Consider the following 14,390-nt stretch of genomic DNA (forward strand, 5'->3'; position numbering starts at 1 on the left):
GATCCTTAATTCAAACTTCCCATAACCGACGATAAAATTTTGCATTCCACTTTAGAAATGTGCAAATATTGGTATTACTTGTTGTAGTGGCAACTGATTACTAGGTAACCACTCTACACTTTGCTACGCAACATCTTTAGAACGACGCGTGCCCGAGAACTGCGTTGCCATGACGAATTCAATGCCCCTTCGTTACGACGCGCTTTTTACGCACAATGCCCAACTAGCAACGTAATTTTGTACGATTGTTCTCTTCAATCTTTTCTGCCGTCGGTTGTACATACATTAAGCGCTGAACTAGGATCGCTCTATTTAGTGTCACGATGTATCGACTTTAAAACACATTTCTCTAAAATACCAATGTCAACCGACAGCCGGAGAGGTGCAGTGTTCCTTCATGCCAACCAAATCGAGAAGACAAGAATGAACAATACAAAAGGGGGATCTGTTGGGAAAAAACCTGTTCGCCAAAAGTCCTTTGATAATAGCAGAGTTAACGGTAAATTCACTCCGTCAACAAAGGAAACTCAGGTTTGCAAACTTCCTATGTTTCATTAAAAAATAAGTTCATGATATAAACTTGATGATGATGATGATGATGATGATGATGATGATGATGATGATGATGATGATGATTATTAGAATTATAACATTACTAATGCAATTCAATTACACTTTTCTTAAGCACAATTCTATCATTAACGTCATTAGTCATCTTCATTAGAATCTTTCGATTCTTTTCAGGAACGTAAAGCATCGGTTTCCCATATTAATAAGCAATACAGTGTTGATAATGCACGGCGATTAATTCCTCAAGTTGCTGAGAGACGAGCTAAGACCACCGTTCCCGTACAAGAAGAAAATGATGCATTATCCAGCTTACCGCTCCAATCATCTGTTACTAGGGTAGACTTGTAGTCGACATTGACATTTTCATTTCAATAATCATATCATTCAAAGTAAAGCGTGAAGTAAATTAGTTCTGAAGTAGGCTATAATACGGTTCAAAATACAAATACATTTTACTTTAGTCATGCTGCGCACTGCTGAGCCTTACTTCATAGGAAAATATTTATTTGTTTACAATTATCACCATCACCATTACCAGTATTATTATCGGAGTCATTGTCATTGTCATTATCATATTCATCAACTTCATCGTTGTTGTAGACGTCATCATCATCAAGATCATCATAATCATCATCTCATAAGCGTAATCATTTCATTCATTTATAGGCACTACCACCATCCTAGTCATTAGCTTCATCATCATAACCATTGTCGCAATGTCACCGTCACCATCACTTGTATTGTTTTCAAAAAATTATTAACAATTCCTCTCTTGCTTTTCCTGATCCTAGGCCAATCGGCGGCGAACCAGCATCAGTATTCGTAAAGGAAGTACCGTTGGTCAAGACTACAACAGAGGACGTCGCTTAAGCACCGCCCGAAAGTGTGTTACTCCTTTGGGAACATCGTTGGCCTCACAAGAACGGCGACGAAGCAGTTTACAGCATCAACCAGCCCCTAAGAAGAAAGCAGAAGATCCCTCCCTTACTTGCAAGCAAATTGAAGGTTAGAGGAAGAGGGAAAGAGTGTCGCTCGAGTTATACTGGAAATAGCACTGTAGCATTAATGGTCGGAGGATCATAATAAATAGGCCTATGGGTAGATGGGGGAAGAGATGAGAGTGATTGGTATCGTAAGATAAAGAACATCAAAAGAACATCAGTTAAATTAATTGAATGGAAAGATATATAATTAAGTGAGGCTTAGGATTTGAGGGTTTGTATGGTTTGTTGGTAAACAGAGGGAATTACATCACCCGAAGAAATATTGAATTATGTTATTTATCTTTTGTTGGAGTCTAACCCACTTTTTGTTGATGTAGAAGTTCATAGCTGTGGAATTGTGAGAAAATGAACCACCTAAAGCATTGTTCCTTTATTCTTCAATTATGTATTTTTTATTTAAAAAAAAATGTTTCATCGCTTATCATTATAACAACCACCACCACCACCACAACATCATCATCTGCGTCATCATCCTCATTATCATCATCATCATCGTCATCATCATCTTTGTCATTATCTTTATTATCACCATCTTCAACAATAATCTTTATTATTTTATAGTTATAAAATTTGTTATCAATGTAACTAAATTCATCTACAGCGTTCCGGGAAGTGTTTGATTTATTCGACACCAATGGTGGAGGTTCGATTGATGCGGATGAATTACAGGCAGCACTGGCCTCGGTGGAAATTCATATCAGTCATAAAGAAATTGAAGACGTCCTATCCCAGATCGATGATGATGGTAGGCCTACGTTAACCTGTAAACTTTATTAAGCAAGTAATGAATATGTATTAGAAATTTCGTCTGTTGATTAATTTAGATATACGTCTAAGTAATAACTAATAATATAATTTCATTTAACGTAATAAGTTTGGTCTTATATCAGTGCCCATTTGCCTTTTATTGTATGTTTTCCAGATTTCTTGTGCTGTTTTCATATTTCATGTTTGTAAATTACGGGAGACCCAAGTCTCCCGAAACTCGCGAGAGTCCAAAATTCATGACGGTCTCCCGCGCACTTCCACAAGCAAGCAAGAATCTCCTGAAATTAACCCATCTCAACAAATTCATAATTGTGCATGTCAGGGGCGGATTTAGGGGGGGTCCGGCCCGGCCCTGGCCCCCCTAAATCCGCCCCTGACACACGCCTCAAATGTTATTTTCGAGCGTCTAGAACACAAAAATTTCGCGGGGGCATGCCCCCGGAACCGCTAGGACATTTTTGTCTCGATCGGCCCAAATTTCGGCCCCCCTTTCGGCCCCCCCCCTTTTGGACATCTCTGGATCCGCCCCTGCATGTTTTCAATGTTTTATTATTAATTCCTCGGATGTCAGTGCTGATGCATATCACTGTGCGCAGCAAAATAAAATTAAATGTGTTAAGAAAGCTCATCAACCAGGTCAGTGGCGGATTAAATTTGGAGGGGCGTGTGACAGCCGAACCGGGCCTCTAAAATATTTCGAAATTATAAAAAAAAAAGGGGTAGACAAGAACTTTATATTAAAGTTTAAGTCTGAGAGGGTCTTTCCCGGCCATCTAATTTTCTTACCTCTGCTCCAAACAGAGGTAGGCTAAGCTAGACCGTCCCCCCATCTTTGAAAGTCGTTCCCAGTCTCCCCCACACCCCAATGGCACACCCTTCGACCCGCAAGATCTCCCGCCCAGAAATGACTTCTTCCTACTTGGGACCCCAGCCCTACAATTTCCTTTTGGCCATTATAGTACCACGCATTTTATTACCGCATAATGTCATGTTATTGCGTGGTGTGGTAGGCCTTTGACTCATCGTTTTTATGTTTTTGTAGGTAACGGAGAAATAGATTTTCAGGAGTTCTTGACACTGATGACAAATACGGAGAAGTTTCTGGAAATGTTCGGTAAGAATACTATAATTTGGTTAGTACAAAAAGGTTGGGTTCAGTCCATAGGCGTGCATTAGTTTGGTGTTTTTGGCGTTAGTTGGTTTATTGATGGTTAATTGTAATAATGATATTTGATTATTAGTTTAGTGTGAGAAGGGCAAGGAATTAGTGTGTACGACGTCATGGGGATGTGTTGCAGAATTATATTGGTGTTCAGTTTTGGATCATAGCGACCAATCAATTGTGGTATCCAACGAGCAAAGTTGCATCGACGAGATTGCAATACTAACGTTTAAAAGAAGCTGATTATTCTATAGATAATTGCGTCTGACTATGTAATCAGTTGACGTTATTATAAGTTGTAGCCTACTTATTAACACACTATATATTAAGTAAACGATTCATAAAATACTGTCACAAATGATTGCGAGAAAAGGTGTTCCTGATAATGATGTGAGTAAATTCAAAACAAACTAAAGGCTACGCATGCGTGCTTGATAATTCGTATTGTTTCCATTTAAAGCTTCGCAGCATGAGCAGCTACCGGTGGAAGACTCCGGTCGTGAGCACGTTCTCTTCGACGCCCTCACACAATTTATGAAAAAGTCCGCCCTCAAACAGATGGACGAACTTGTGGGGTAATAATTATATTTTTATTATTATTATTATTATTATTATTATTATTATTATTATTATTATTATTATTATTATTATTATTATTATTATTATTATTATTATTATTATTATTATTATTATTATTATCATCATCATCATCATCCTCATCATCATAATTAATATTATTATTATTATTATTATTATTATTATTATTTATCAATAATATTATCATTATATTTCTACAGCTACTTTCATAAAAAATACAAGAAAATGAATGCTCCTCATGTTGTGAGCCACTAAAAACCCATAAAACAGTAAACGGCCATATAATGCAAAACAATTTAAAATTAAAACGGAACAGTAGAGAAAATCCGATCAGAATGACAAAATAAACTAAGCATCCACTGGAAGTAATCCCAAAATAAACTAAATATCCACTGCAATTCTTTCCAGTGGATACTTAGTTTATTTTTGTATAATTATTATTGTTTTTGTTGTTATTTCATTAGTATTATTACTTTTGCTATATATATGCTTAATTATAATGATGACGGTTTATTATGATGATTTGTACTGTAGGCCCAATATTAATAATTATTATTATGAATATTGTTTTAATATTTATTATTTTCCTGTATCATTCATGCCACCACAAATCGTTAAAAATAAACTGCATTAAACTTGTCCTTAGTTGGTTAATTTAACTAGCATAACAATAGATCGATATAGTATAAACGAAACCATGGCTTTTACCTATGGTTTGACGCAATATGCTTGTTGTATCGATACTTGTGTATTGTGCTCTATGGTGGCTTAATACACCTCACAAGAAATAGCACACGGCTTTATTTATGTTAACAATACAAATGCAAAGCAATAAACTTTGTTGATGGCAACAATATAACGTTAATGGCTAATTAAAGAAAAGTACTTATCGCACAGTACTGTTATATGTTTATATAATGTATAAATACAGTAATTATATATATGATTATAAAAAAAAGTACTACCTTATATTAAACTCTATGTTAGACGTACACAAAATAATAACACTAATATGAAAATATGAATAATAATAAAAATAGTAAGTATAATATAACAATACAATTTAAGGAAATAAAACGCTAAACAGCTTTGCGGTAATGCTCCATGTATGCATTTTATAGGGCAGTGGATATGTTGTCGGTAAAAACCTACTTGTTTACAAAGCGTCATTCTAAATATAACCAAGGGCGCACTTTTTGAGTTATAGCGGAAAAATATACATATATGTATATGTATGTTTTTTTCATAGACAATAACTATCATAGCCCCTATGCCGAGCCCCTACATATCTTTCACTCGGTCAAAACCACCCGGCACCCAGTCACAAAGAAGGCAAAACCCATTGATACTGAGATACCTGCTAGGACCGGTAAGATTCGACTGATTATCAACAGACATCGATCGCCGCCCAAGGAAGAAGATGAGCAGGAAGACGAAAAGACAGTCACCGAGTCTACAGTAAGATACACAGAATATGATGAATTAAAATAAAGAACTTGAAATTACGAACAAAATGATGTTATGATTGTATCATAGCCACGAAAAGTTTATTTATCAGTTGTACAAATAAGTACACATACAAAGGGCTACGTAATTTATTAGACATTTTTTAGACAAGAAATTCAGAAATCAAAAGAAATAATTAATTACATATCTAATAATAATTAGTTATATAATACATGATTACACATACCCATAATATATGGTATTATGTTTAATTATAATAATCGATATTATACAAGAATGCATGTCAGTTAGTTATATATAATTTAGGCGTTGTATGTTCATTTCCCTGCACGTGGTTTAATGAGCATTTACTAAATTGGGTGTTATTAATAAACTTGTAAACAACACCTTCAAAACAACTATTCATTGTATAAATATCGACGAAGTAAGGGTCAGATAATGTGAAGCCCACGGTTATTGAGTTCATAGATGTCATACCCTTTAATGACGTCACGATATTACGTCACGATATTAAGATGTTACCCATGCTCGCGCATTGACAACCTGAAAAGATTCTAGTGTCAATAAACTATTGACACTTTTATAATTAAAAAAATGGTAGTACTCTCTATAGAATCTGGCTTTTAATGTGTATATTTTGAAAGAAGGAAGGCGACATCTTAGAAATAACCGATTAATTTTAGGCCTATTCAACCTGGATGAATAAAAAAAAAAACCACAAAAATACACAAACAAGAACTCCTTCATAAAAAATGGAAATCACGACACTATTATTGCCCACAAACTGTAAATACTGCACTTTTTTTTTAACAGTGAAACACTTCATTATTTAGAAGGTGCATTTAAAAAAACACAAAATTATCAAAACCTATAATACTAAGCAACAGACGTGAATATAAAAGGCAACGTAGAAAAAACAACCACACTAGTGATAAGGAATAAAATATAAAATAAAATAAATAAATGAATATAAAGAATAATTAAATTCATTAAAAAAAACCCATCAAACGTACGAATTTACCTATTTTTTTTGTTTATATCCTGTATGGTATTTTTCAACTAATAGTCGCTATTTTTGTGTTGTATAATCACTTTTTTTAAATTGATAATTTTTAATTGTCGTGTTTCTACTGGCCAAAAATAATCGATTATTTTTAAAAAAAAAGCGTTATTATTCGATTATTTCTTGCCAGCAGAAACAGGCTCTTAACCAGATCCTTACCTCTCCAAATGGTAATTGGGCTCTGGGAATGTATTAAAAATGTAACGACTATCTCTTTAGATTAAAGAACATATGAAAGTTTTTATTTTACCTTGATTAAGAGTTTTAACAAAATTGTATTTTTAGCTCTTTTTAAAGAAAAGTCCTGGATCCACTATGTTACCTTATTTCTATTTACATCATTACCTAATAGTGTAATATTTTCCAAACAAGAAACATCGGCCCTTGCAGAGGCATGGTTTATTTGTTTAACGCAACAAATCTGATTAAATAATAAGTTTATTTAATATGCTTTCCGTTGTGACTATCCAAAGTTCCCCCAGCCTGACCTACATTGACTCCACTATGTGAGGACAAATATCAGTATTGTGATTGGCGGGTATGAGTACACTTTTTCTCGCACTTTTCCCAACTGCCCGCGCGCGGAAAAAGCCAGATCGCGGTGCCCGCGATCATGATTTTAGATAAAGCTTGGCATTGCTAACGCGCTGTGATGCCACAGAGGGTTCCCCGTTTTCAACTAAGGACACTGTAATAAGTATCTAAATTCGTGAAACAGTAAGCACAAAGCAGTTAGCCCGCGGTTGCTACGGCATGCAAAAAAGTCAAGAGAATCTTGCCAACGGCAGAACGGGCTAACTATGTCGTCGTTCATCGCCCGCAGTTTGGCGGTTCGGTACTGTATTTTGAACTCTCGTCAACAGCATTCTAAGTTTTCGGTTCTGTTTCTTCTGCTGCAATGTAGTGTTCCACAGACTTCAGTTTTGGCCCACTCCCATCGCGTAAATTTTTTGTTGTCATATCTTTATCCATATTTACGCCGACGATATTCAGCTATATTTTTCTTTTGATCATATCCCTTCTCTGTCAGTCTAGTAACTACCTGCATACATCATCATCACAATTACTTTTTCTATAACCTTTTAAAGAAAATTTGTATTCTACAGTAAAGGATAATGGAATGTTTATCTTATAAAACTTACTTTGTTTGGTTTTTAGCATTCCAATACGAACTTGGAGAAACTTGATCATCGTAAGATATCGGCAGCCGGTGAGTTGTTCACGCCGCGTCTAGGCTGGGTGATCCCACGAGCAAAAAGTATCGCCGAACGTCTCAAATTTATTAAAAAGAAAAAGGCTGTCCTAACTACAGAAGATTTGCCAAATATACGAAAAAGGGTAAGGTGATAAGTTTGAAAAAAGATCAGTTAATGTTTAGCGACCCTTAAATACATGAAATAGCATGATGCTCTACAATACAGTATCTAGTAATACTAACGATACCTACTATTAGTACTCCTGCTACTACTTTTGCTGCTGTCACAATTTTGTCGCTACTGATGTTGCTGATGCTGTCGTTGTTGCTAAAATGTCGCTCCTATTATATCTGCTGCAGTTGCCGTTGCTGCTGTCGGTTCCAGCAGATGTTGCTGTTCAGCTGCCGCAGCCGATTTTGCTCCTGCTGATGCTGCTACCTACACTGGAGCTACTGCCAGTTGTTGCTGTCACTGGTGCTACTAGCTATTGCTACTACTACTACTGTTGCTGTCACTTTCGTTTCTGTTGCTACTGCTGCTGTTGCTGTTCATGCTCTAGTAGCTGTTTCTGCTCAGCTGCCGCAGCAGATGTTGCTCCTACCGATGCTGCCACCTCCACCGCTACTGCTGCCGCTTGCCGCCATTGGTTGCTGTCGCTGCTGCTGCTGTTGCTGCTGCCGTCGCTTCTGCTTGTTTTCCAGCTGACGTTGCTGATGTTACTGCTACTGATTCTACCGCTTCACCATAGCTGCTGTTCTGTTGATAAATGGTGATGGTAATAATGACAGTGATGATTATGATGAGAATGATAACATTGACGACGATACCATAAGGCCTATATAGATATAGGTCACTATGAACTATGAAATATTTTACGTCCATGGTCATTATAGCTTAGGCATAAACGCTAATGCCAGGTCAAGATTAATACTGCCCAACAGGGGCGGCGCTAGCAGGGGCGGGCCAGAGGAGCAAAAGACCCCCTGCTTGGACCCCACTGACGAGGAATTTCCAGCAGGTTGTCGGGGAAAAAATCAAATCTCGAGCGCCGAACGTACAATTCAAGCATTCCCTAATAAGCTGTCAAATTTTAAGGATTAAAAACTGTTTAGTGCAAGGAGTGCTACCGTATGTGCTGTAGGTGTTGTATATTATTACGGTCATATGTGTTGCAATGGTGCGCCAACTCTTCCACGACAGTGGGCTGGTACCTCCGACAGGGGATTAGTATCCCCGACAGGGGGACTGTACCCACGACATTCTTTTTATATATTTAACACAAAATTGTATTATTTTTTAATAAAAAAAATTTCCCGACAAATTTACTTTTTCCCCTCAGAGGAGAGGAATAGGGATAGGCTCCCCGACGGGGTGGTGGGTGGGAGGGGGAGAGGGAGAGAGTGGATCTCCTTGTCTGGGAGTTTGGACCCCCTCGTCGGGGAATTCCTGGCGCCGTCCCTGCTGCCAAACAAGAACGACGTGGTACAGACTGAAGCTCACGCCGTCATTTCCTCTAGGGAGGTTCAGAAATAGCCACATATTCTACCCTTGACCTCCGCGTCAAGGGTAGACTATTCTGACTTGCTTATTATTCGCCTGTAATTCGATTTGGTTGTAGCGATCGTATAGCTGTAAGTACTACTTCGAGCTACTACAAAAATCGATATCATTAATACAAACATGTAATGGTTTTCGGTTGCCTTGGTTACCTATGCGTTATGCTTGGGAAACAAAAACAGGGTACCATTTGGAAATTGTGTTGTGTTTAGAGCAGCAACTGTATTTATTAAAAGGTTGCATTGAAGTATAATCTATAAATTGTATGCAATTCTTTACTTCCTGTTTTTGATGTTGTTTATTTTATCAAGGAATAGTATTTTTACAACTAATTAAGGTGCAATAAATACACGACAATATTTGGACTAGAATATTTCTATCTTGTATTCGAAAACCATGCAAATTGATTTTAAAGGTTTATACTGGAATAGCTTTTAGGTAGTATGCTTGTTTCACAATCACAGGGTCTTGTGTTCGAATCATGTGACACTCTCTAAGCATTTAGAGAATCGTTCCATCATGTATTTGGTGTGTGTGTGCGAATGGGAGAGTGGGGGTGGGTGGATAAATAAAATGAATGAAAGGATGGGCTGATGTACGGATGGGTGGATGGATGGATGAGGTGAGTCGAGTGACTAAGTGTTAAGTCAGGGGCGTCGCTCATGGACCTTTCCTCTAAGCCCCGCCCCTTGGATATTGTTGCTAAGTCCCACAAAATGACAGTCTAAAAACATGCGCAAAACGTGCATTTGTGACAGTGGTGGCGCCAGAGAAGGGAGGACTGAGGGGCTATAGCCCCCTCCGCCGGGGAAGACGAGTAAATTTTAATTTGTTAATAAACAAAAAAAAAAAATGATTTACATGTAATGTTCGTTTAGCCACCATATTGTTTTCATTGAACTATTTGTGTTAACTTTTCATCACAATAATAATAATAATAATAATAATAATAATAATAATAATAATAATAATAGGCCTAGTTCAATGAGACTAATTAAAAATGATTTGTGTTCTGTTATGACAAAATGCTCGTTTGAATAGTCTCATGATGCTTGGAATACATCGTAATAGGGGAAGCAACCTCGACCTTGACAACGTGGTTGACAGATTTCATGCAACATTTCCAAATGTAGAATTTCACTTTGAAGAATGAGGATTTGAAAATAAATTAGATGGTTACATTGCATACTCTTTGTTTTTTTGTTTTATTCAAAATATTTCTGTTTTGGAAGCTGATTTCGACATTAGAAAACAATCATGAGTAGCTCGATGCCTATCAAATAAGTAATGAAAATTCGCCATAATTCGTAAAATATCCGTGGCTTCCAGGAGGTGAAGCCCCCTGGACCCCCACCGGACGGCCCCTGGCCCCAGCCAAGTCACGCTCGCTTCGCGCCTAGCCCCCCCCCCCGTCGAGGCCTTTAGCTGGCGCCATCACTTATTTGTGAGACAACACGTGTGTTTGTGAGACGCGCACGTATTTGTGGTTCTGATCTGATTGGTCAGTCGTTAAGTATGATTGACACTCCTAAAATGTCCATTACGACTAGCATCGGTTGGAGCAGCCTCTTCCCAGGATTCTGTTGATAGAGCCGAATCTTCTCGGATACAGACTTAAAATGGAAGGACTAGTAGTACACATCCTGCTCATCTGCATTTTAAAGAACCCATTGTAGTCTGGCCCTTGTCGATGTTGAACATACATTTTCTATGCGCCTTTATACAATTGCTACAGTATCCACTAGTCACGCCCATACTCAATTCAACACAAGGACGCTCTGAGTTATGGGTTATTCTCCTACTGTAACTTTCTTTACCTTTTCACATTTACATTTACCATAAATAATTGAATGGAGGAATGTATATTAATGAATGAATGGATGGATGGATTAATGAATACATGGGTAGCATGGGTGGGGAAAACAGATGGATGTTGAAAATGAAGTGGATGTGTGGGTTTCATTTTCACATTCAACAGCTTGTAAATTAATGCACATATTAGAGTGTACCCAGTATAGATCTCTGACCGTCTTGTCCATACGGAATTAGTGCTTTGTCAATATTGCGATGTCAGACACTTTGAAATATATGAAAAAAATTAATCACTACTGCATTACTCAGAATAGCTCCAATAAAATATTGTTGTTGTAGTTGTTGTGGTTGTTTTTGTTATAGGCCTATACTTATTATGCAGTAATATCTGTGTGCAGCCGTATTAATACTATTTACTATGATTATTGAATTACTTTTTCAGATTCGCGATGCTACAAAAGCTTACAATAAAGAAATGACTGAAATGAAAGCACATGAGGCCGTCAAACACTGGCGTAAATTAGAACCGCACCACATCCCTTCTAAACTACTGCAGACGCATTTCCAGAAGGTGTTCTGTGCATATTCATCCGCTGTTCAATACAGTTACACATGCCAACCGAAGGAAATTCCATACAAGAAAGTATAACAAATATACTTCGACGATATGAGTGCTAATGAATCGGTACTACTTAATGTGTTAATTAATGTTCTAATTAATGTAATAATTAATGAATATACTGTAGAGCTCCTATACAGTGATATATCTATTTAGATATGATTTAAATTAACTGTATCGTAATATAGTGTAAAACTATAAAGAAGAAAAAAATTAAAATTGTTTCGCTGATGTTTGTGTTTTCATGCTTTTGAATCTACAGTAAACGCAAAACTATATGCTGCTACATACTACAAAATTACTAGACCACACTCCGACAGTGTATATTTCCGCCCACATCATAATCCTCCCCGTTTAAAATTCCCACGCATGTTTTGCTTTAAAAAAAAAAATTAATGAAAAGAGAACGTCCACCAGAATTCAAACCCGGGACTTGTTGATTACAAAGCGAGCGTCATAACCAATTAGACAACGAGTGCGTTTTAAGTCACATGTTTTTACATTTACGTAGGTAGGGTACAACCTGCAAAGAACCTAATGGTCCGTATAAGCGCAGGGTAACAGGGGCTGTATGGACTAGTACACCGGAGTAACCCCCCTATTCGTATCGAAAGATGTACTTAGTTCTTTAAGAGCCAATTGTGTACACTGGGCCTACGGTTTATAGTCCTTATCTGAGAAGACTTGTTCACCACCAGAACCACAGGCGGGCTTGTCGTTCGATCCAGCGCCGATATTATGGCTGCAGGTCGCGGTGACCCTGCCCTAATCACTGGGCCATTCGACTTGATAGCCACAATCTTCAGTAGTCAAAAAAAAAAAAAAAAAAACCGGCGTTGTTTGTTTTTCACAAACCATGGTTTTTGTCTTTTACAAACCATGGTTTGTCTTTTACAAACAAAAGTTTACAAACCGTGGTTTAAAAGAAAAAAAAATGGACAAAATAATCATAGTTTGTCTTATTATCGAAGACAAAACAAGGTTTTTACAAAATCTTTACAAAATCATAGTTTGACCAAATCCGGCTTTGGCCGGGCCACTTTTTCTCATATTCCTATTACTTTAACAAATATACCTCAGAGCCCCATCCATGCAGAGCATGGGTATAGTATCTAGATGCCCGCTAACTTCAAATCACGGAGGAGTGGCAATGGCTCTATAGGTTGCCCGATGCTATTTCCAGGCATCTAGGGTTGTAATGTTTTATTATCTTTTGCCACAATATTCAAGGGTTGGGGCTTAGCGGAATGGTTCATCTTTGTTGGGATGATTGGGGAAGGGGTGGGTTTAGTAGTCAGTATTCTTTTAACTAGTCATTTGTAAACATAACATCTACATTGAAATAGCATTGTAAGGGTTGGCTAAAATGTAGTAGTAAACCGGTATTTCTAATTTATTTATTTATAAATATAATAATTTATATATTAAAAAGTGAATTTAACTACATGGTAAAAAACTACCCCAGCTGGACACCATCCCAGTATTTATAAATGAACTTTCTATTGTTTTCCTTTCTTTATAATCTGATGTCTTCTGGACTCAAAATTAGTAAGAAGCAGATGCCCTTAAATCGTACACTTTCTAAAAAATGTCTTTATATTTTGAAGTCAGTAAACATCGGAAGTGGAGATGGGGGACCACACTTTCTCATAAAAGGTCTTTATATTTCGAAGTCGTAAAATATCGGCAGTGGAGTGGGGGTGAGGGGGATGGGTGGTTTGGGCAAAAAGTATCCTGAACTTCCCGTCGAAATATTTTGTAGCGGAACACTACTTTTACAGTCTCAGGGTAAAAAATTCTGGCATGGATTGTCGAGAAATTTGGATCTTCATTGGAAAATGTATGGCGCCGTCACTACATTACTCTCCGAGTGGAACTGGGGAGGGTGGGCGCTAAATTAATATTTTGTAGGTGTAGCCTGGTATAGGGCACTACTGTCCTTGGCAATTTTCTTTCAGATACCTGGTTGATTGTGTATGATAACATCCAAATTACAGTGAAAGCAAGCGTGTATGTGAACTACCGTACTGTATCGTAGACACGTCGTCGCAAAAAAAAAAAAAAAAAAAAAAACCTTCTAAAATATTTAATACTGGAATGGTGTTTCGGCGAAGTTAAGAAAATGTACATAATAGGTAACTATAGCGTGTACTATGCCATACTGTAGTTGTACAAGCCTGTATGCCTACATGGTGTTAGATTTAATTGCGGCATCCATTGTTGTGTTGTTCAGGCTTACATTTTTAGACCGGAGATTGTGCTCTAGCTAATGTCGGTTTTCAATAATTTTGTGGACTACCGTATTTTACAACATAGCAAATCTTAAAATTTGGCCATAATACAATGACATTGTATTTGAGTGAAAATGTAAACAACAGTAACAAAATAATAGAGCTAAAGTTTTGTTGTTGTGTAATGACATACCGTATAATTTGGGCAGATGTTTTTTGCAACCTACATTCAACAATGTAAATCTAAGTACTTTTTAAAATTAAGGGAAATCATTTTAATTTAATAAAATGTAATAATATTTATATAATCTTAAAGACGATCCATGGGTAGTATAGTATATAGT

At 37.1% G+C, this 14,390-nt stretch overlaps 1 protein-coding gene across 1 annotated transcript; it reads left to right on the top strand.

Moving 5' to 3' along the window:
* The first annotated feature begins 360 nt into the window (after nucleotides 1–360).
* On the top strand, nucleotides 361–11,855 carry LOC117114435. The gene is made up of 9 exons (XM_033258103.1): nucleotides 361–531; nucleotides 745–906; nucleotides 1,362–1,575; nucleotides 2,176–2,319; nucleotides 3,385–3,456; nucleotides 3,965–4,079; nucleotides 5,367–5,559; nucleotides 7,790–7,969; nucleotides 11,639–11,855. Exons 1-9 carry the CDS (start codon nucleotides 361–363, stop codon nucleotides 11,843–11,845), a joined length of 1,458 nt encoding a protein of 485 aa, XP_033113994.1. The 3' UTR covers nucleotides 11,846–11,855.
* Nucleotides 11,856–14,390: the final 2,535 nt, after the last annotated feature.

This window comes from Anneissia japonica, unplaced genomic scaffold (genome assembly GCF_011630105.1).
Source record: "Anneissia japonica isolate Jap-2015-1 unplaced genomic scaffold, ASM1163010v1 scaffold199_len4679917_cov187, whole genome shotgun sequence".
Taxonomy (NCBI): Eukaryota; Metazoa; Echinodermata; class Crinoidea; order Comatulida; family Comatulidae; genus Anneissia; species Anneissia japonica.